Genomic DNA, 23882 nt, shown 5'->3' on the forward strand with positions numbered 1-23882 from the left:
GATCTGGTGGCTTTGTAAGGAAATAGGCTCAGTTCTAGGAAGATGTGGGCTAAGAAAACAAATCTGGGTTCATCACAGCATAATGTGGGCCCATCCTCATCACAAGAGGGAATTGTTTTTTCTGAGTCTGGTAACAGTTCCTGCTTGCTCTGAGTCATCTCCACTAGTGGTGAGCTACAGTCTTTTTTTTCCTTTTGTTTTCTGTTGATAGGAAACATAGCATAGTTCAGTAACCAGCAAAGCTTTATTTAGACTTGTCAGAAATTCAGAAGTGTTTCGCTTTTCCTTGGAAGAAAAGAGGGAGATGAGGAACCTGAGAATCAGGTTATTGATTGAAGTGGGACTCAGTGATGGAAAAAAATTGTCCTGAATATAGTGTCATATGCCTGAATTTACAATGCTGCCCAAATTAGGAACACTGAATTTCTGGCAATAGGGTTGTTTAAATGTATTTTGAAAAGAAGTACTGCAGCCTTAAAATACCATCTCTGTCTCTCTCTATTAGATTGATTTGTAAAGGAAGGGTAAGGTTTGCTCTCTTGATTTTTACTCCTGTGTGAGCTATGAAGAAGGCCTAGGTCTGAAGATTGACAAACCCTCAGTCTTTGGTGTATTGGATACATTTATAAATGTATGTATGTATATGAATATATATATATGTATTTCTATAATTATATATATGTAACCCTGCTTCCCATTAATAATTTTTAGCGTAAGAATACTAGAATACAAGTCTTACCTAGTTTAAGTGTTTCATGGTGGATCTAGTTCTTAACTAAATGTCATTAAAGATATTAATAGAATTAACCTACGGGCATTGTTTGGCCTTGTACGAATCTGGATATGCTGTTACTCACAATAACACAGCTACAGAGAGCAAAGAAATTCTGAGTCAGATTGCAGAGGTAACAGCAGCTGTATCTTCACATATTGCATTTGTGTTGAATTAGTGGAAGCAATCAGTGTTTGGGGATTTCAACAAAAATCTTCTTCCCCTCTCCTCAGCTATTTATGCTTTTCTACCTTGCTAGTTAGATACTCTAACAGTTCTTTAGTTGTTCACGTCTTTTCCCCCCCCCCCCCCCTCCCCCCCGGAACTTAAGCACTGAATGTGTGGTGGGAGAAAAGAAAAGACAAAAGTCAGGCCAAAAATAATCATTTAGTGAAAAGTGATTTCGGTAGTCTTTATACTAAGGATATCCCAGAAAGACACAAACCTACTTTATGTTAAGCTAAAGCGATTAAGCTGTTAAGCTGCATAGACCAAACTACAAATCTACGTTCAGTTTAAGGGTTTATTTGTGCAACATTGCATGCTGTGTGTCCTTATTTTTCTTTGGACCTGAGACCCATGAATTTTCAAATCTACTTGTAGTTGACTCAACACAAAGATAGTTGGCTACCGTATGCCTGCAATCTAAGCCAGGCTTTTTCTGCTCTCTGTAGTCGTGTTACTGTGAGTAGGCAGGATATTCAGATTCATACAAGGCCAAACAATGTTTGTAGGCTGAATTCTAAGCCTATTAGCCTCTACAATGTCCTATTAGCAATGCTTTTTTATAACCTCTAAAGCATGTTTTATGTATTCAGTTGCAACGCTATGTTACTGTGCTTTTTTCCTGCTCAGTGGGCTATCTTTCCATGTGAAGCTTGTAGGCAAGCATTGGAGCTGGGAGAATTGAGAGAGTTTGGGGCACTTGCATGTTTTTAAAAAATGAATATATGTTTTTCCCCAAAGAAGGAAAAAATCCTTTGCCTCTTCCTCTCTTCCTCCTTCTAAAACACCACAATATAAAATCCAAGAAAAACTTCTGGAGTGGCAGAACCAGAGGTGGTCTCAAAGGCGTCTGCCCAGATGCCTTGTTGTCCCAGCTTGGGATGGCCGTGGTAGCCGTGCCAGGGAGCAGGTAGCGTCATTGGCGTTATGCTGCCAGGAAGCCAGCGATGAAGGTTGGGACGCGCAAAGGTTTGGGCAGAGCTCTGGCCTGTTGTACATGCACAGTCCCTTGCAGGTCATGAGGTGGCAATGCAGTCAGTGAGGCCAGAATTCAGGGATCATTTGTGGCTGTTAAAGAAACATATTGTGCACTGGAGAAAAATACCTCTGTTAAATACACTGGTGTTCGTGTTTTTTACTAACTGAGGCAAATAGTCTAAAGCCGCAGTTGTCAGCCTGTAAAGCTGAGGTGCAGGCACGTTTTAGGTCCCAGCTAGCAGTGTCCGTCTGTCTTGGCTCTCTGGGAGGGACTAAAGTATCGATGGGAGCTGTGGTCCTGGTGCCGGGCCAGGGAGAGGCAGAGAAGCCAGTGTTTTGCCAAGGAGCCTGGGACTCAGAGAGAGGTAAATGCTGTTCCAACGCCGAAGGAAGAGCAGCGGTTTTGAGGCGGCAAGGCGAGCCTCGTGCGTGAGAGCAGCTAAGGAAACTCTGTGAGCCAGGCCTAGGCTGAGCCGGGCCCCCAGTCTGGCTTTCCGAAGGCATTCGGCAGCCCCTGCTCCTGGGGGAGGCACCTTCGCTCCCGGGGAGCCAGGGAAGCTCTCCCAGGACGGAGCTGTGAAGGGTCTTCTCGGGAGGGAGAGGTTGCCCGAAAGGCAGACCACGGGGAGAGGCTCTGCCATGGGCTTTCGCTGGGCATCGTGGCGGTGCGGGAGAGCGCGCTGTGACCCTCGAGCCTCGGGGCTGCTGAAAAGCGCTGCTGAGGAAAGTAGCCCCGGCGTCTGGGAGGGCGAAGCTGGGCTCCGAGGTGGCCGCGTTGCGAGGGGCAGCTCTGAGGAGCTGCTTAACGTCCTTGGCACCGGGGCTTTTTGGTGTCCGAGAAGGCTTAGCTTTTATGCCGTGGAAGTGGTGCTTAGAGGAGTAGTTTCCTTTCTAAGACAAAATCTAAGACAAAAGAAAGGGGGGAAAAAACGTTCAGCCCTCTATTCAGGCTTTTCTTTTTGCTGTCCAAAGTAAGTGCAGACTTACCCCAAAATGCCAAAAGGGAGATGTTATGCAGGGTTAAAGGTGTGTTTCCTCGGTGGGAGAAAATAATTTTAAAAATCACACAGAAAAATGTCAAAAAAAATTTTTTTAATTTTTCATCCCTCTTTTGCTTCTTCATCCTTGTATGTATTTGTCATATTTGTGTTCTATCGTATAGTTTAAAAAATAATCCCCTGAAGTAAATAACATCAACCTTTTTTTTTTTCTGTATCCCTACCAATTTTTGCCTGTTTTTCAAACAGAATGGGGGTTTGGAAAATTAAATAAAGACTTCCAAAATAACAAGCTTTAGAAAATTTTATTTAATTTGTGGGTTCATTCTGTTCTCTCTCTCTCTCCCTCTTTTTTTTTTTTTAAGAAGATCTTTATTAATTTAGTCTAGTAACTTAGTGCTTATATTAAATTAATCTAATAAAAGTCAGGGTCCTCGCATAACATTTCCCAAATGTGAAGCAGCATCTATTACATGAGGCACAATCTTTATAGAGTAAAATGTAAACCTGATATATGGAATTATAAGGCATCAAACTGTTTGGTGTGTTATTTAAGTCAAATAGTTGAGTGTAGTCATACTGGAGGAAAGGAATGGGCAACATTAGCACTCAAAAATTTAAAAACTCAAACCAAACTCCATATATCAAAGCAATTTGCATCTGTGAAAGTACACTAAAGTTCAGCAATTACGCCTTATAATGCCAAGTCTTTCTATTGACAGTTACTCACATCAACATTTGTATCAATATTTTCATGTATAATCATATCTGTAGTAAAATATGCATGCTGATGCAGATTTGCAAGCCAGAAAAGTTACACATGAGTATTTAAACTGACCGATTCATAGATGCAAGGCTGCGCCGTAGGATTTTGTTCTGTAAAATACCTTTTGCGCCTACAGTTTACGATGCCATTTTAAAAACAAGAGCGGAGAAGCGCGGCCGCCGCAGGGCAGGCGGCCAGGGCGCCGGGGGCTGCGCCCTGCCTTCCCTCGGGCGACGGCCACCCCTTGCTGCCGGCCCCGGGCTGCGCGAGCCTGAGCAGCAGCCGAGCGCGAGCCGGGGCGGGAGCCTGCGCGTCCTCTTGATCTCGGGGTGTGCACATCGCAGCGTAATCGCGTAGTTATTCCTGCTCTCTCACTGAATTGTTTATTATGATCTGAAATGAGGAAGGAGGGGGATGCTTTTGTATTGGCATAAACATAGGATTATGTTCGTTCTGTGCTCTCAATCCCTAAATCGCCGATACGTCAATTGGCATAATACAGTCTACCTCACAGGGATGTTATGAGGCTTAATTAATTAATGTTTTTAAAGTGCTTTGGGATCCTCTGATGAAAGGCACTTTAGAAGTGCAAAGGAGGATTATGCTGATTATTTTTTCTATCTATTCTTACCCCAATATGTCACTGATTGAAATTCAATAGAATATCATGGTCACCCTTATAATGAGGGGCAAAAGCAGTATAATATTTTTAAAATTGCCATAGGAGCTTGAAAAAGCAGCTCAATAATATAATACCAAAATTAATGCAATCTTTTCTTTTTTTTTTTTTAAGTTGGCCCTGTTGCTTTTTCCTCCTTTCTGCTTGAAAAGTCCTTCCCTTTGCTGGCTTAATAATAATAACTACAAATTATGCCTTTATGTTGTTACAGTTTGATGATGTACCACAGCCGGGGCACAGGTTAGAAACACAGGCTGAGTTATTGTATACTGCGGGGTAGTGATTTCCTGCAAACTGATTTATGGATGAATAATTCTATGTACTTATGATATGGGACAGGCAGTTTTTAATTTCGGTAACAAAGCACAGCTGAACAAAGGAGAATTACACGCTCTAGCTTAGGGCCAAGACGCCTCTGAAGAGGATAAACAGATGCAATCACCGTCACAAGAGCCTGCCGTCTTGTGAGGGGCCCTGTCAGCGGTGGCGGATAGATAAATGGCTTGGTTATCCTGGGAGCAGGGTTTTTATTGAGTGTTTCATTGAGGTCTTTCATTTGGAGTTGTAAAATGAATCAGAAGTGTCGGGGTATTAATGCTAGTCTGTAGTTTCCGTGAGTTTCCGTTGTGCCGGTAAGAATTGCTGTTGGGAAGCGAAACGCTTAAACGAAACGGTTTGCTTGCACTTGCGGCGCTGCAGCCAGCGGCGCTTCTGTTGTTCGGCGGCCGCCCGCGGGCCCTCGCACACCTGCAGGCTGCGGCCCTGCAGCAGGACACCGCGCTCTAGGACCCCTCGTTCGGGCCGGGAACGGCCGTGGCTGCCCGAGGCACAGCTCGGGCCCAGCGTACCTCTGCCAGTTCAGACCTGCTCCAAGCATTTTGGAGGGGTGCGTTGGCCCAGGAGAGCTTGCGCTGGCTGGGGCACTGCCTGTCCCCTCAGCCTTTCTGAAGCTCATGTAACACGGCGTAGTCTGCTGTGTCTGACTTCCCAGGCATGTGTCCTTGCTGGAGCTGGATGTGGTTTGTGCTGCCGCGCAGTCTGGAACGGTGCCCACCCCGCGTTCACGAACATGGAGCTGTAGTGTAAGAAACGAGCTTAGCAGGTCTCCAGTTCCCATCCCGACTGCGTCTGTCAATCCACAAGGAGAGCAAACGTCTGCTTTAACACCTCACCCCCATATGAGTCTTAGCAGGTTACATTTGCTTATGCTGTGGAAAATGCGAGTTTTTCATGTTTTGCATCATGGGTTCAGCTGGGTTGCCTGGTTAGCTCTGACAAGCACTCTTTGCTTAATAATGCTTAGTAAAGAAGGAGTATCCTTTGCAATCCTGCTTTTCCTCTTTAGCCATATAACACAGAATTCCTTCTCTTTCCCCACTCTGTACATATTTGGGCAAGTATTACTGATGATTTGTTTTGTAGCTGTCTCCAGAAAAATGTTGAGGTGAGGATGAGGATGCTAATGTGAACATCCAAAATGTCCTTGATTTGATCCTGTGACTAATTTTAGCCCTAGCCAATAAACATTTTAGGTAAGTTGCATTAATCCCTTGTGACCTACCTACAGATATCCACTGAAGCTGTAATTCAGGTACACTCAAAATTTCTGAAAGGTGAAATCAGGAATCTAACCATGGTGGAGGGCAAGGAGTGGTTTGTAAGGAAGCTAGTAATGGTGCAAAGCATGTTCTGGTCCTGTTTGTTCCATTTAGCTGCAAAAGAGGAACCTCGAAGATGCTCCATTTTAAGAGTTTGATTTTACAATGGTGATGTATTGATGTATCCAGGCTTTCATGAGATGCTCCAGTAACTCCTGTGGGACTATCCAGAAAAAAATTAACTGTACATGTGACTGGGGGGGTGCAGGACCTGGACCTCGTTCTGTTTATGTCCAATACGTGTCATAGACTATGACGTATATTATTTTAAATCCCAGAAATGGCGTTCTTAGAACTACTGTACTCTACCGTATGGCTATCTTTCAGATTGGAAAGACAAATGAGACCTTTAGCCCGTAAGTAATTCATTTCCTGGAACAATATAAGCTATGTAATATTGAAAAGGGTGTTCCAGATTATCTGGGTTATTTGGGAAAGCAGCTTTTTGCCTTTTTGCCTTTTTATTTTATTTTTTTTAATGTTCCTGATTAACGCAGCTATTCTAGAAGTCTGCTTTAGCCCCAACCTTACGTCCGTTCAGAAGTTCACATCTCAGCAGCATGAAGTCCCAGGAATACTGTCAGTGCTTTGTATGCATCATTCTTTCAGCTGGTACCTTTAAAACTGAAGGTCGGTAAAGATCCTGTGACGAGTTCTGCTAGGTATGTAGGTCAGCCAAGATGTAGCTGGTCAAGCTTTTTGTTCAATATATTGTTATGCTCCAGCTTGCTCAGTTGTCATTCTCTTCTCCAAAGGAGCTACATTATAAATGAAGCTAAGTTGAAAGCACTTATGGCAGGATGGCAAATCATTGGCTTGAGTGGAACGACAAGAGTGAATTGCAATGTTTTTTATGTATGAATTTGACAGTGAGCTCACAGAAGTTTGCCACTACTGTTTTCTGGCATTCTTCTGCGTAAAGGGAATTTTGCAAATTTAAAACTAGGTTACGCTGTCTTTCATCTTCTTTCCTATCTTGATTTTGATAAAGCAAGCAGTAATAAGCATTTCTTTAATGACAGATGGAAACATTGCTGAAGCTCAAGCTTAATAAAAGACTTGTCTGTAGAAGGACGTGACATACAAGAGCCAGCAGCCAACGTGGATAGAGAATCTTTTTTAAAATAGGTTTTGAAAGACTTTCTTTTGAGAAAACTATTTGGTGTTTATTGCTTTTGATTGACTAGTTGGCTACATTCAACCATTTCCAGATAAGTTGTTGAGAGCCGTTCTAGTGTATGAGCATTTCTTCAGTCTGTGCAAGGTTTGAAATCTGTTGAACTTTCCCTCCAAACAACTCTTTACCAAAAAAAAAAAAAAAAAGTCCCAAAGGATCATTGATAAATGTAAGAGAACTAGACTCATTGACAGAAGAGTTTTGTGAATTCATGAAGGATGTGCTTGCAGATTTCTTGAGCAGTCTCATCTGCTGTGTTTTATCTCCATACGGTATTGAGAAGCTCTGGAGCCGAAAGAGGAGCGATGTTCTTGGAGCAGTAATAGCTTCATTAATAACACAGGCAGTGCCCTTGCTTATTCTTAGCTCCACTCCAAAGTCTCAGGTTGTGACAGAATAAAAGCTCAGTCAGGTCAGTTAAAGTGATTTCGCTAAAGGCCCAAGCTGCACTGTTTGGAGTCAGTGAGAAGAGCTGTAAAACACATGCATGTGGAAGGGACTCCCTGCTACCAGGGTGTTCTCCTCTGCACATCGCCATTGCATTAGAAACACCCAGTACTAGATGAGAAGAGGACCTTTTCAGGGGGAATGTTTTGGTTCACTCAAATTTTACTGAGGAGTTATTCAGAGACAAGTCTACTAGTACGCTGAGAATAAATTTGCTCAACAAGCTGGCATCATCTTCCCAAATGCAGCCCAAGATTTGCCTTAAATACAGTGTCGGTGCCATCAGACAAACCACCTGCGAAGTCTGCTGAGGAGCTGGATGGAAACCATGGCTTCTGGCTATCGTTTGGACCAGCTCAATGTGCTCTGGAAAAAAAATTTCACACGTCATATCACACCGGCTGAAAAAATAGCGTGCATCAGCAGTGCTGTAACACAGAGTAAAGGACTCGCAGCAGGTGTTAACGTGCAGAGGCACAGAGCATTATGGTAACACCTGTGTTTGTCTAAATCCAGCCAAAACAATTTCCTCTCCAGTTATAGAGGAGGATTAAAAAAAAATCTACCTAACTTCCAGTAGTAGCAGACATTTCCTGTAAAGCAATTTGCATAGCATTTCCCATGATGCGCTGCACTGTGGTTTTTCTTTAAACTTTTTTAGTTTGGGGGCAGGTTTGCTGACTTCAGTGACCTCTACTGTCTCTTTGCCTATCACCAGCATTGCCAGGACCAAGCCGTTGCAGATGGTGTGCTCTCCGAGTGCCTTCTTTAATTCAACAAAAAATAAAACCTCTTGTAAAATATTACCAATTTAGATGTGACTTATGGGGCACATATGATGCTTATTTTTTCAATTATATGAAAACTTGGCATGGTTAAACATAGGAAGTCAAGGGTTCTGTGAAGCTGGTATGGATTTCTGGATTTTTAGGTGATTTTGCTTTAAATTATTATATAGCAGAAGAGGGTGAAGGAAGTCAGCAGCTAAACTGTGTTTTCCCAGCATGTATTTCACTCAGTGGACCCTTGATGCTCATTTCATGACTAATATATGCTGTACTATATGCATTTCTTGTTGTCACCAGAGATAACATTAAGTAAACTATCCCCTTAAGAAAAACAGCTTTTCTTGGCAAGTGGAATATGACTCGAGGAGCCAGCTCTGGAGACATACGGTGCTGTGAATGAGTGCTGTGTGTTACTCTACTGGATCTGAGTCCAGGCACTATTTATACTGCAGCATATTCAGCACCAGATTGTTAAATCTTAATACTGAAACAGTGCATCATTTAAATGTTTTTGTTCTGTTTATGTCCCATTTTCAAGCATTGGATATCAAGCAACACTTAGTAACTTTTTGTTTCGTTTGGACAAGATCTCCCCTTGCCAGAAGCTTTCTAATCTGCTCTTGAAATCTTAGCCTGTCTGTACCAGCGTGTTACACTGAGACTTTGTACTACTGAAGATGCACTAGGTCTCTTCCAGCTTCTCTCTGTATGTGGTGATGGGATACCTTGTAGATCAATATGTCACTGGCAAATGCAAATATTGAAGCGCTACAGAAAAGGAGTTGTACTAAAATTATCTCCTCCTCAACCCATGTAGGAATGAGAAAAAATATTCCATAGCAGATATTTCATGTGCTCATTAGTATTATGTCCTGTCATTGTCCCCATGCAAGGAGCTGTTGTTTTGCTGTTTCAGTGGCATTATTTTATGATGATGTGCGGGAGCTTAGTATAAAAGATCTTTGCCATTAATTTCAGTTTGGTTAAATCCAGTGTTGGGGAAGCACTGGGAGCAGAAAGTGAGGGGAGAGGGTTGAAGTTTCCTGGCCTCACAGCATCCTTCCAGATGCCAAAAGAGGTTTTTTGGAGGTCGTGTTATTACAGAGGAAGTGGTGTTTCTCACGTAATGGTGTATTTTTGGCGGTAGAGTTTGCAGGCAGTCTTTGGTAAGTCCAAAGAGTATGTGAGCAAACCTCAAATGGCGTCTGCTGAAATGGGAGAAAAGGTGATGGGTGTCTTGAAGGGCTGCATCAAGAAGAGTGACGTGAGCAGAAGAGAGGGGCGAGGGAGCACAGCGGAGGAGGGAGCACGAGCAGTAGCTGCAGTTGTGCGGAACGGAGCCGTGCTGCTTTGTTCCCATGTAAGGCAGCACTGTGGCTTTCTGTGTTTGGTGTCTTGCTGGAAGTCATTCCTGGGTATTAGTCATTGTTTCTGGTGTGAGTGGGCCCTGGGCAAGTGTCTAAACATAAATAATACCTCTGCACCAAATAGTTTACCATCCAAGTTTAGAGTCTCTGTGCCCATCCAGAAAAGGTTACGATCCCTAATAAAGAAGGAGCAGAAGTGAAAAACGGACTTCAACACTCTTCCCGCCCTTCCGAATTTTTTGGATCTGTGATCAACTTGCAGTTGTTCTTTGCAAAGAAAAGCAACCATCTGCCTAGTACAACTTGTAGCTGGGAATGAACTCTACCTCCTTCATGGGTTCCCAGTACCATTCACACTGGGAATCATACCATGGTTCAATTATAATTATGTGCTGAGACCTACACATAGAAATTTTGTTGTTCAAGTCAAAAACAATGCGTTTATTTACTGAAAAGTTTTGAAGGCTACAAAATCAGGACTGCAGAGTATTTAAAGCTCATTCTAACTTAGAAAACCAGGCTTTAGTGGGATGAGGAAAGAGGTGAAGGGAGGAAGCATCCTGTGCTTCTTCAGAGTAATTTAAGAACCAGGAATATGTCAGCAGCTCTCTGCTAGGAATTTACTATTCTTACTCTTCTCTGTGGTTTGCTTCAAGAGTCAGCATAAAACATCTTTTCCAGCAAGATTGCAATAAATCTCAAGACAGGTCTTGAATGCCCTGAACAGACAAACTTATCAAAGGGTTTAGTAAACAGCTGATAAAATATGAAGTGTTTTTTTTGTGTTTTCTCTTCAGGAATAATAAAGCTTGGAAGGTGGAATCCCCTCCCTCTCAGTTATGTGACTGATGCACCAGATGCGACAGTAGCCGACATGCTACAAGATGTCTATCATGTTGTGACATTGAAAATCCAATTACAAAGGTGGGTGTTTCTGAACATCTGTCCTTCTCTATTCTCTGAGCTGCTTCGTCGATCACAGCATTACTACAGAGATTAGCACATCCTGTTTTCATTAATTTCTGGGCTTTTGATGAAATGAAAAGAAAAATGAAGAGAATGGTTGGTCATCTGGCTACTTTTTGGTGCATGGTCCAACTGATTTTATATGTTTTTGGAAGTAGCAGTATGGTAGCAGAGAGGAGAGGGGTGGGAACTCAAACAATGGAGTAAAGATCTGAGGCCTTTAAAAGCAGACCTTTCCACAGTCCTTAATTTAATGGGTCTTCCAGGTCTTACTGTATCTGAAAAAGAAATATCCTGCCTTTTTCCAGGGGTTGCCTTGTGAGAATCCATGTTTTTTTGCTGCTGGTTGCTGCAATGGGGGAGGAGGGGAGTTTATTGACTTTCCTTTTGTCTCCAGTGGTCTTTCCAGCAGAAAGGCAAGAAAACGAGGCAGGGATCTTTTACTGCAGCTCCATTTGGCCTCTTGAAAATATTTCCCTTCCCTGATTGCTAGTTCTGATCAGCAAAGCAAAAGCTCCTGATACTTTTACATGAAGCTGCCCTATTCCCCCCTCTGTGCACCTTTTTTTGTCCTTTCTCTTTACCGGCCTTTGAAAGAGGTCTGAGATAGTTACTGATCTGTGTGTAGGGAGCAGTGGGCAGCCACTGGGAACCCCAGGAGTGCTGGTGAGCACATATTGCGCAGTCTGCTGTAGTTCTATGCCCAGGACATGTCAGGGCAGAGAGGCAAAAATAACAGACAGCCTACAATAATTTGCCCATGGTTCCCTGAAGCTCAGGCTGAACAAGACAGAGGTCTATTTGGAAGAGTGTCAGTGTCCTTTGGTGGCAGATGCTTACCCACCAACTGTTCAGGTCAGTTTGGAAGTAGTTGGTGCCTCGCTGATGCTAACCTCCCAAAGAGCAACATTTCTTTCCTGTTATCTCTGATAGTGTTTAAGGTTTGCAGTTCCTGCTAACAGGCCTTGGTTTTATATACTGTTATCATCTCTCAGTTAGAGTAAACCATTGCAGCATGTGTATGAGCCTCTAGAGCCTGTAGCCTCTACAAAACTGGAGTGCAGTAACTCATGTCCTCAGACACATGAGCTACCAGGAGACCGTCTAGCCTATTGTCACTTCTGTATTACCAGAGGGTATCAGCCCAAGATCAAGGTCTCATTCTTTATCTTCAAAGTGCTGGCTGCAGTGTAAATAAAAGATAGCCTGAAGCTTTGAGATAAAGATGATCATTGACTACTTGAACTCCTCAAGCACAGCTGAACTTTCAACTCGGAGGGTAAAACCTGCATAGGCAGAAAGCAGACCTACCTCAGAGGTTGATAGGAGAGTGTGCATTCAATCTCTCTAGCATGAATGACAATAACAAGCTTTCCCCACCCTTTTGGTGTGCTTCTTGGGTCTGTCCCCAGGTATGTAGACACAGACCATGAGCCTGTTAAATTAAAAGAAGCACGCGTCACATGAAGACGAAGGCTTCACTGCCTGTGCAATTCTTGTAGAATGAAAGTGAAAATGAACTGCGTGGGACAGATGTTGGGCATATGGCTTAATGCATTTCTGAAAGGCTCTCAGATACTTTAGTGATGAGGGCAGTGTAAGAACCTGTATAAAATCAAATTAATTTTTCAGACCTACTGCTCAAAGCCTTGCCTCCACACAATGAGGGTCCTTACTGTTTAGTGATTTTGTTCATGCAGCGTGTATATTTATTTTTCTATACCAGCCCAATTACCTTTCTCTGTCTGGAGAGGATGTCTTTCTCCAGTCATTTCTGTGGCCTGCTTTACGGAGAGCTTCTTTGCTCTCTACCAGGCCCCAGAGGAAATGGTTATGCACACGTATAACACTGTTAGTAGGATTAGCTGCTATTCCTGGTGTGTACTGTCATTCTTTTGGTTGAACTACCTGTCTCCTGGGAGTCAGGTTTGGTGGGAAGGGGGAAGAGGAGAGAAACACCTTGAAGGACTGGCTGATCAGGGAACTCTAGAGCAGTGTTGGTTGCTCAGAGGTCTGGGGCTCTTGTATACAAGGAGTAAGTATCTGCGCAGGTAATGTTTCTATCTACTTTTTGCTTTCTGTTTTAACAGTTGTTCAAAGTTGGAAGACTTGCCAGCAGAGCAGTGGAACCATGCCACAGTTCGCAATGCCTTAAAGGAACTGCTCAAAGAGATGAATCAGAGCACACTAGCCAAAGAATGCCCTCTCTCCCAGGTCAGTGTTTTTACCAGGCTTAGGGAAGGCCACATTTACAAGATCCAGAGTTCATATTTGTTCAGTAAAGTGCTTAGTCTAAACAATTCCAGAAATATTGAACTCTTTTCTTGTTTTTTTTAGAAAGGAGAAATGCTAATTAATAAGAAAAAGAGTGTGTTTGTACTGTGTTTTATTTGTGGGTCGCCAGTTGAAAATTATGAATGAGTTGGTTGATTTTTGTCCTGCTGGTCAGAGGGATGTAAATTCTTCATCTAGACCTTTATCTACACCTTTTGCAATAGCATTGAAGATACTAAAATGCAAAATTTCAGTGGCTTCCTCCCACCGGCAGAGGCGTGCCTCCCCCGCTATAACCCATGGGTAGCTCTTATCAGTCTCCAACTATGGTAAAATGTATGCATTTGCAACCAAGGTGCCCCAATTTCAAGAGAAAAGTGACAAAAATGTATATGTAATTATGTTTAAAAAAGAACAAAAACTCAGTCTCATTCTTCATGACTTCTTTATAAATGGCAGTGATGTCGTATCAAAGACATGAACAGCTTCCTACCAATATCATGAGCTCTATTTGTACTTCAGATTCTCATAACAAGAGATTCATGAAATTTTTATGACTGGGGCCTCTTTGCCTCTCTCAAAACCCAAATGCTTCAGCACCCAGAGCCAGTAACTTTGCTAGGAGCAAGAAATCTGTTGCCTTTCAAAACTCTGGTAGAATCTTAGGTTAATCTGTCTATTCTGTCTTTTAAAAACCCAAATCTCAGTAACCCCAATTGCTAAAAATCCTTTGCGTTTGCTGGCCCATATTCAAAATTTGTTCTCCTGTTGCTGCCTGTCTTGCATTGCAGTGCATGATCCAAAGACTCCGTGAAGCAGAGAAATTTTTCTAGGTGTAACCAGGGCAAATTTGTCATGCTGTTTTACAATTACAACTGCAGGGAAGGCACAGGGCTGCATAGGTGTGATGCAGAGCAGAATTTAGGTCTTTGCAATTGGTAGGAATCACTTTCCAGCAGAAAATATTTGTCATCTTCCTTAATCATGTTGGGTCTGCAGAACTAGTAGGAATGGAAAGGCCATGTAAGGAAAAGCTTTATTTACTTGCCTTATTTACTGAAGGAATACTGGTGGCTTTAGATATGCACAGAGCATAGGTGTGTTAAACAAGAAAATATTTTCTTTTCACACAGTTTAAGTGTAATTTCTGTAAATAGAATTATCTGTTGAATCTGGTCAGCTAATGATGATTGCAGCATGTGGCTGTCTCTGCCCGGTCTTCTTCAATATCCAGTGTAACTACACTATGAATCATTTCATATGCAGACGTTCATTTGTGTCTAGGCCCCCTTCCCCCCTTCGGTTCCAAAGCTGCCAGGTGGAAATGCGGCACTTGGTTTCCTCCTTCCATAACCTCAGTCTGAAACGTATATTGGCAAGATTACTGATGGCAGGTCTGTAGGAGCAAGAATCCTTGACCCAGTAGTTATTTAGTGGACAAAGCTGAAGGGACATCCTTCTGTAGAAAATTGCACTTGCTTATTACTTTCAAGCACAAGTACAAGTGACATTTGCTGAGTGGTGACTAACTCCTGAACCAGGACTGTAAGAATGCAGCTTCTATTATTATCATTGTTATTGCTGTAAAAAGTTTCAGTCTCTTCTGTTTTGGCTCACAAAATGCAAAAGATACAATGGAAGGTTGTATAGGAGCTGTCTATTACCATCATCTGAATATGCCTCTAATACAATTCCTTCTCCCAAATCAGTTTTAAAAAAAATATCGTGCCAAATGTGAAATGTCATTACAACCCCCTTGTGGTTAATATATTATTGACAGCAGCAAATTACAGAGTGGTCTCGTAGGAGTTGAACTGCAGAGTAAATGCTGCTGTTTATTAATGTGTTCGCAGTGCATCAAGTGCAGAAGTGGAGAGGGGCAGCGCCCGCGCTCCAGCGTCTGCTCTCGGTGCAGGAGCTCTCCCTGCAGCCCAGATGGGCACTCTGATTGCCACTAATGGGAAATGTAATCATTCACTTTGATTTAAAATTGTTCTGTTTTTTCTACTAGGTGTATTATGTGGCTGCAGCTTAGCTGCCCTTAGCATAAGGCTGCTGTTCAAACAAATAAATCCCAGTTAACCAAGCTGGGGGTGGCTGGTGGATGGGGGGAGTGTGCATGGTGGAAGGAAATCCAATTACTTCGGCATTTCCATCTTTGCATAGAGATCTCTGTCTTTCCTGTGTGTTGTATAACTCATCTCAACATTGCCCATGTGTTTTGTCTCCTTGTTGGAGCAAGATTTCTTGGGGTAAGAGCATGCCCCATATTTTTCTTCTTGAACTTACTGCACTGGATTTTCTTTATGTGGATATTCCTCAGGTGCTGGTGTAGGCAGCTTTCATCCATGTGGCTGTCATGGCCACACGCATGGCAAACATATCTGCAACTCGGTATAATCTATTCCTTCCTTACATATTTTCCTGGGAAAAATGTACGTTATTTAGAAATTTACAACTACTCAATGGTTTTTCTTGCCAGTCTCTTCCGAAGGGGTATTTCCTTTCTGGAGACTTATCAAGACTTCTAACAGAAATGCCCCTGGGATTCCTTTCAGTTTAATAGTGAGGAATATTTTTCTTTGTAGTTTGAAAGTTGTTACAGATTTTTCCCCAGCTCTGTCTCTTGTCAAGCAGTTGAAGAGAATCTGTCCTAGGATTTTTCACCAGCAGTGGAAATTTCTATTTCAGTTTACTATTTAGTTTAAACTTTGCTTTCTCAAATAAAGGTTAATGGGTTAATTTAGTCTGTGATATTTAATAGGCCCCCAATTTCACTAATGTCAATATTTTGTAGAGCTAGTGGATTTGGGAAAAAAATAATGGAAAAATGAAATTGTTGTATACACAGAGCTAAACATTTTTTCCACCCTGCCTAAGTGGAGGAAATTTAACTGAAAGGATGCTAGAAAACACAAGTTATCTCAGCTCAACTTTGTACAAAATTTTTCTTCAGCAGAGGCTATCACTGCCGTGCTTTCAGAATACCATTGCTTGGTAAAGTGACTGAGAACAAGGGAGGATTTATGGGGAAGGAATTGTTGCTGACTACCACAATGCTAGGTTTATGTCTCAAAATATTGATTTTAATTAGAAAATTGAATCTCAGTTTTAGAAATTAAAGTGGCCCCTTAGAAAGGCTCTTACTTCATAGCTTTCAGAATCTACTGCAGTGCACCATAGCAGCATTCAAGTAGAAAAGTTAAAGTGAAAAGGCAGAACCACCTCTTTACTGAAAGTGAAATTATGTTTTGAAACTAGTCTGTGCCCTCCAGTTGTCATAAGAAGTCCCTCTAAAGTCAGTTTTGCTCACATTTTTTTCAAGTCCACAAAACTCATGAGTTCAGAAACAGCTGGAGTCCTGTGATATTGCAGTGCTCCGGGTAGAAGGCTGGATAGATCTGGAAGAGGGAGGGGATGTTTTTGTTTTTAAAGCATTGTGAAAATTGAGTAAGCCAGTGCGTAAGCCTTGTAGCTTTACCGAAATGGCTAAGATCCCCTTTTGCACAAGAGCCTGCAGAAGCCTGTGGGCCAGAGCTTGAACCTGCGGTGAGCAGCCCGCTCCCGGCGGGAGGTCACGCCAACTCTCACGGCTCGGCCACTGCGCGGAAAGGTCCTGCGACGTGCCACTGTGTTTCTGAGCTTCGATGTACGTGAGGAAGGCGGGCGTAAGAGAAGTGTCGTTTCTGGAGAAGGTGCAGTGGCTCCCATGTCTTCATGGTGTTAGACTGTATTTCTGTGCTTGAATTTGTACGCCTGCTGGGAGTGATTTGGCCCTGGAAGAGTTAAGGGGGGGAAAAGGAAAGCAAACTGTGGTTAAAAAGATCCTTTCCTCTATAGAATGGACAAAGGGAGGAAAAAAAAAGAAAGGAAAAACTACCAGTAACCAGACTCTTTCTCACCCTGTGGGCAGAAGCATCCCAGTTATAAAGTATCATTTATATCGGTATCAGGTGCTGCAAAGTAGCTCTGCTCCTCTCTGCTTCCCTTGGCGTGTGCAAGAGTTGCTCACAGGGAAGCCACAAAGAGCAGAGAGGGGGTCGGTAGTTAAGCAAGTGAAATTTCAGCCTTGTCGAGCTGTGTTGCAGTTTTTGGTTGCTCTGTAGTGTAGTATGTGTAGTTCCCTTCACTGAATAGCGCTGTTAATTTCTCTTTTGGGTGATTTTTCACACAAGTGCTAATCACACGTTTCTATAAATTACATTAATTTAACTCATTTGCCTAACTGTTGTTCTGCAGTGAGTAGCACGGATGTTCTCCTGTTCTTGGCTGTGCGGCCTTGCTACATTTGGAAGCAGAACAGAGACATCTGAAAAGCGTTATTTGGATTATGCATGCTGAAGCATCTAATCTTACCTTTAGGATGTGGTCCCTAAATCACGCCTGTGCTCGCTCGGGTGCTGTGAGCGTGTGTTCCCCAGCACAACTCTGCCTGTTGTTGTGCAACGAAAGTCCAGGTTTGGTGATAGCACAAGTACAAATTACAGTGGAAGAAAAACCCACCTGAGCTGTAGGCCTCAGTCTAGGTTCACACTGCATCCTTTTTGCTTTATTAGTGAACCGGAGTAATTATGCCAGGGGGTATAAAATGGAGAATAAAATTCATTTTGTGTACTCATCAGACACTGCTTTTAGTTCTAAAGTCACAAATAGATGATCAGTGTGCACTTGCATTATTGTTCGCTTTCCCTGGAAGATTTCTAATTGTGCAAGTTATTTTAAAACACTTTTGTATTTCTTTCTTTATTTTCAGAGTATGATTTCGTCCATTGTAAATAGCACATACTATGCCAATGTGTCAGCAACCAAGTGCCAGGAGTTTGGGAGATGGTACAAAAAGTACAAGAAGATTAAAGGTAAATTGATGTTTTTTGTTACTTTCCAAGTTCTTGAACTTCTGCTGACAGTTTGAGATTATTTGCTTTAAGTAAAAGTGCTAATAAGCTCTAATGATATTAGTGAATGTGTCTGCAAAGAGGGCACAGTCACAGCACATATGAAATTAAATTTGATACTTTACAATCAAGGCTCGTGTGAAAACGCAGACCACTTCAAACATGCTTGTAATATCCCATTTAGTTGTGCTGAAAGATGAACTGTGTTTTGAATTAAGTTAAAACATTTTGGAAAATAAAGTAGCTCAGGACTTAAATTGCTATGTAAATTACCTTAGTTGTATTTTATTCATGAAAGCTAAAAAACTTCTTCCAAAGTAATGTGCCCCTGTGCTCTCTGTTTGGAATACTGCAAAGTGTCGAGGCATTCCTGCCATGTGCTGTCATGGGGCATCTGGCTACCGGTGGAGTGTTTAATACCTGGTTGTTAGGAGAAGTTGCTAAATACATGTTGCTGCACCCGCTGAGGGTTCAGATGAAAACAGCCCATTGTTTGTATTATTTTTACAATGGGGTTGTATTAGTTGGTTAGCAGTGAATGCCTGAGGCAGTAAAATTATTCTGTGCAAGTTCTGCATGCTGCTCTCGCCACTGAAATGTCTGCTCACCTTCCAGTAGTGCATGAAGTGATGTGACAAGCATCCATCATGTTTACTTTGTTCTTTTATTCATCTTTTCCTTTGGGAAGGGGCTTGAGTGTATACTGGACCATTATTTTGGTAGATTTTTGTTTGAAAACATGTGCTTTGAGCAGAAGTTTTGGCATAGTCCAGATTTTCTCTAGTGAGTTCTGCAATACCAGTTGGCTCCTCTGTGCATGCCTTTCCTCTCCCCAAATGCCCATTGCCCTTGGAAATTAGCTTTACCATACGACAGTTTTTTTCCTAGTCTGTCTCGCTGTTACACCACTGAAGGGAAGATTTGATGTCTAAAAGAGGCATTAGCTATTTTTGTCCTTTCTGCCTGTGATCCTTTCAGCATCCAGGAAAATCATACCAGGATTCACAAGCATTAAGCAGAGATACGGCAATGTCCTGTCCTGCTTGAGAAGCTGTTGTATTTTTAGTCACGTGAAGATTAGCGTCTTTCAAAAACAGTCTGCAGTCCTGCTCTCTTAAAAAGCTGGGATACATGAGACATGAAAGGTTGCTTGTTTAGCTTCTGTAGGACAGACTGGCAATCTGCATGGCAGTGCGTGAAGAGCCTGCTTCTCGAGGGAGGGACGCAGGAAACAAAATGGCATAAAAGATGCCAGGGAGCCCTGGCTGTCCTCTGCTGCGGGTCTGGCTCGTGGGAGCTTCGGAGCGGCTGCCCGCAGGGGTGGCACCTGCCTGGGCGACTCGCAGGCCTGCGCTGGGCAGTGATTGGGTTTTCACTGTGAAAATGAGAATGTTTTATGGTAAAATTGTTTGTGGCTAGAAGGAAGATTGTTCAGGCAGAAGTGGGGTGATAATGTACATGAGGAAGCTGAGGTGTTGCTCTTCGCCTGTTAAAATTATTTAGACTTGAGGTAAAAATGTTGACTGGATATTCTAGTACACAATTACCTTTGGGCCAAATGAACTGGATAGTTTCTTCTCTCTCTAAATTGCCATTGTGTGACTCAAAAGTGTTTCTTTTCTCTAAATGGTATCTCTTAATAAAAGAATTTTATTCAAAAAGCTCTAACATATCCTCTTGGTTAAAAAACAATCAAAAGAATCAAACAGCTTCAAGGTCATCGCCGTTTGCTTATGCCTGCTGTTCTAGGAGAAGAGAGGCAATTTTGGTTTTTTTTTCCAAACTGGGCAAGGGTGTAATGCCAGCTGCAGAGGCGCTGGGAGCCCTTAACTGTGCTGTTCTTAACTGTGGAGATGCCACTACAGCTGCTGAGTGTTTGTAGCACACTGCTGTCTTCCACTTTCTTCCATTCTTAGAGCATTGAATTCTTTAAGCTCTTACTTTTTTTACTTAACAATTTAACTGTGCACTTACTAAGTGCAGTAAAAGCAGAATGAGACCTCAATCAAGAGGTCAAGGATCCAAACCTGAAGAGTTTGCCAGATAACTCTGTATATGTGCTATTCAAAGAGACACAGCCAGTCGTTGCTGTTTGGAAGTGTATGTGTGTGTTAGTAGGAGGAGAAAAAGGAAGGTTAAGGTATGTGTGAAGTAAACACAAGCTGCTATAAAGCAGTTCAAGTAGTGTTGATTCATCAACCATATGAGTGGGAGAGAAAACAAAGAAGCTACGGCAGGTACATTGGTGCATAGAGAATAAACAGCCATGGGACTTCAGGGCAGTAATCTAAACCCCCTGCCACAGGAAGCCTTCTGCACTTCTTTGGGTGGTTTTAATTTCTTGGCACCTTCTTTTTCTTGTTATTTTGCTTCTGTTCCATAGCCAAATATTGCTACAGGACAGCTCATTTAATATGCAAAATCAGTGAATTGGGTTCTATGCTTCAGTCGTCACACATCCCTTTTTAATGAAGAATAGTGTTATGTTTTTCATAAAGGTGGATGGATGATGCAGCAGTTCACTTCTGGGATCGTAATCTGGATAGATTGGGTAGAACTGTAATTTAGAGTCTTTGGGACCAGCACCCATGTTCAGGTTTAAGTTTAGAGCTGGTTATTAGAAAGTAAAAGCAAAAAACAATTCACACGAGCTGTGGTAAATGCAAAATAGGAAGGGGCTTCAAAATAGCTTTATTGACGTTGCAAACTAAATGCAGCCTACAGTGTTAAATGTGTTTCCTATTATCTGCTAATGTCTGTTTTAATAAAACAGTGGGAACTAAATGGTTGCTTCTTAATCAAAACCATGATTTTCTAAACATAAGCTATGTGATTCTGTTACAAATTGCCACATATAGATCTCCTAGGTCAAACTTTTTTCCTTTCTCATAGAAATAAATAAACAGTAAAATAATTGTACGCTCTGGAAGATCAAAGTAATTACAACTGAAGCCATGCAAAAATAAAAAATTCTCTGGAAAAAAAGCGAAAAGCATCAGGTTGCAGAGTATATAGTTAATGTTTAAATAAATATAAGAAAGTGAACAATCAATAATTTGATATCATTAGCAACAGATGTAAAAGCTATATACAAAAGGAATTGTATGAAATCTCAAGTAAACATTCTCAGTGTGCATTCTGTTGAACTCACCGAAAAGACAGCTAAACTATTATGCTTGTAATTTAAAAAAAGTTTTCAGTTAGTTCAGCTCAGCATGGTAATTTTGTCTTGTGTCAAGACCATGCTAGAATAGAATTCTGCTCAAATTTTTTCTCCCACCCCGCCCTAGCCCCTTAAGGTTTTAAGACATTCACAGTTTACTCAGTGGCACGAGAGTTCGTACACAAACAGATTCAGGAATTCACCAGTGTGAGCACGGAGGCTTTTCGGTCTCCTCCTGGCTTGGAGCCTATCAAGTGGTATATCTGTGAGGACACGAGTGAATTTGTAATGGCATGTCCGCTTTCTCCGGTCTCCTTGGGATACACATATATATTTGAAAGAGAGCTTACGTTAACACAGTTCCGATGGAAAATGTACAATGGTTAGGAAATGAGAAGCTTACGGTTCTTCTGTGAACTTTCTCTTTCCCCCACGGACCTGCGTAATCGTTTGGGTGGTGATTAAGCCATCTCGTCTGTATGGTAGTTTTGTTCAAAATATGCAGCATGAATGAATTTAATATTACTATGTGAAGCCTTTTTAAACTCTGTTTTTAATTTTTTTCTTCTTTTTTGAGGGATGCGAGGCCTTTTGGTAATTTGTTGCATACGTGACAGAGTTTAAGTGTGTTTAAACCTACTTGAAAGAAGAATCACAGTTCCACCTTTTTACTAAAGGTTGCATATTTGATGCTCTGATGATAGTTGTACAGAGATGAGTTAGTTCAGCAGTTCTCAAGCTACCTTTCTCCTGCCCTGTCCTGCTGGGATGCTCCTCACCGGCCGAGAACCACACGACTGGTCTCTCCAGAGATGCAATGCGCGGGAGCTGGGAGAAGGTGGTTAGCACTGTTGAAATTCAGAATCTAAATAATTGATTTAACCTTCTGGGAAGGAAATGATGTGAAAGTGTGATCTTTATTCTGAAGAAGTGATCTTCTGTCAGTGTTGTAAAGCCTGCGTCAGGATCCAGCAGGAGAGCTCTCTCCAAGTCGGTTCATTTTTGCACAAAGTTGGTTCAATGTCCTTGAGAGAAAGCGTTTTCCATTCTCGTTGCCTCCGTGTTAGGGATGGAGGCACTGAGGCCCTGAGGAGGGGAGTGCCGTGACCAGGCACAACCACTAAGCCAGCATCAGCTGCAATGAAGCCAAGCCCTGTCAAGCTTCATGCTTGGGCTTGTTTAAAAGACCTGCATTGGTTCTTAATTTGACTAACAAATAGATGTGCAAATAAAAACAAGACCTTGTAGATAACTATATGCCCAAATATATATCTGTGGCGAGAAGTATTCCAGAACTTTTGCAGGCAATTCAAATTATTGTCTGGGGGTCAAACTTGTACCAGTGACTTGCTCACTGCCCAACATCTTGGGTTCGTAGCATTTTGGTTATTTTTTAGCTCTCTCTTTTTCTCAATAGCTATTTCACTTCCCAAGTGACATGCTTTCTATTTTTATCAAAAGGACTATCACTATATCAAAATTCTTTCACAACTGAAACTCTTCCCTGGTGTGAATCTTTTCTTTTTGCCTGACGACACAGCTTAGCTTGGTGGAGGAGGTTAGGAAGGGAGAAGGGAGAAATAAATACATTGTGAACTTAAAAATAAAAAGACATATTTTGTTTGTCTGGGAAATAAGGACATTTCATCTTTGCTCCTGCCATCAGTGACTGTCAAAATATAGCTTTTCTGTGGATGTGAGTTTTGAGACTGTGGCTGTCTCAGAGTTTTTGTGGAATGATGAGTCTTTTCAGTCTAAAGGAGGAGGGCTTGGTTATTTCTATTTCAATAGATCAGGAACTAGCTTCTGTAGGAAAGAGCTTTTATAGCTTCCTTAAAATGAGAATCTGCTTTGGCTGCTCTTTGATTTTTCCAATATCACTGATTTGTTGTTGTGTGCTGTTTTATTCTTGAAAGTATGTTTGCTTACTTCCCATAACGGATAGACAGAGCAATCTGTTTTTCTTATAATGTGTTTTAGAGGCCATTATAGGTTGAGAGAGGTTAGAAACAGGATTCTGAAGGGTTCCCAGCTTTGTTATTCCCAGGCTGAGAGAACCTACAATTCCGTCATGGTGATAATGCCAGTGTGAGTCTGGTGAAAATTTTCGTTATGTGCTTTGATGAACAGTTTTGAATTGTTTTGAATTGTTCCTCGCAGATGTGGAAGCCTCATGAAAAGACCCATGAGCTCTTTCCCAAGCAATGTTTTTGACTTTTAAAAATATCCTAGTTATTCATACATGCATATGTACATACATACATGAGTTTTTATGTAAATAGATTTTATATAAGTGTATATGTATGTATATATAGGTGTATATATATATCTTGGCCATGAGCCTTTTTGATTAACCTGTTGAAGCAGAGATGTTAGGTTATTTAAGAAGAGATAATTTCTTGTCTTGTTTGAGTATTAGTTGTGGCTCTGGCACTAAACCAGATAGGATCATTTAGGTCAGCTGTGTGGCTCTTGACACTACTATAATTTTTCCTTTGCTTACTTTTATACTCCTGACTGTCTATTTATTGCACTAAAATAGGACTTTCCTCACTTTCTTAAAAAAAAAAAAAAAAAAGAAAATAACTTCATTCGCAGGCAATATTTTCAGAATTTAGAAGACATGCAGGACCTGAAGACCATCTCTGACTCAGAGGCATCCTTCCAGGCCACGGACTGCTGTGCTGCTTTATGAGGACAGTAGTTCATTGATTTGCATTGGTCATGCG

The 23882-nt window shown here is 41.8% G+C and overlaps 1 protein-coding gene across 1 annotated transcript in view; it reads left to right on the forward strand.

Annotated features, from left to right (window-relative positions):
- SATB2 (SATB homeobox 2) overlaps positions 1–23882 on the forward strand; it is a 137234-nt gene that overhangs the window by 48565 nt on the left and 64787 nt on the right. Inside the window, exons 4-6 of the mRNA XM_067298507.1 lie at positions 10653–10779; positions 12912–13035; positions 17849–17951. Coding sequence (XP_067154608.1) covers positions 10653–10779; positions 12912–13035; positions 17849–17951 — 354 coding nt within the window. The remainder of the gene's footprint in view (positions 1–10652; positions 10780–12911; positions 13036–17848; positions 17952–23882) is intronic.

This window comes from Apteryx mantelli, chromosome 6 (assembly GCF_036417845.1).
Source record: "Apteryx mantelli isolate bAptMan1 chromosome 6, bAptMan1.hap1, whole genome shotgun sequence".
In the NCBI taxonomy this organism is placed as follows: Eukaryota; Metazoa; Chordata; class Aves; order Apterygiformes; family Apterygidae; genus Apteryx; species Apteryx mantelli.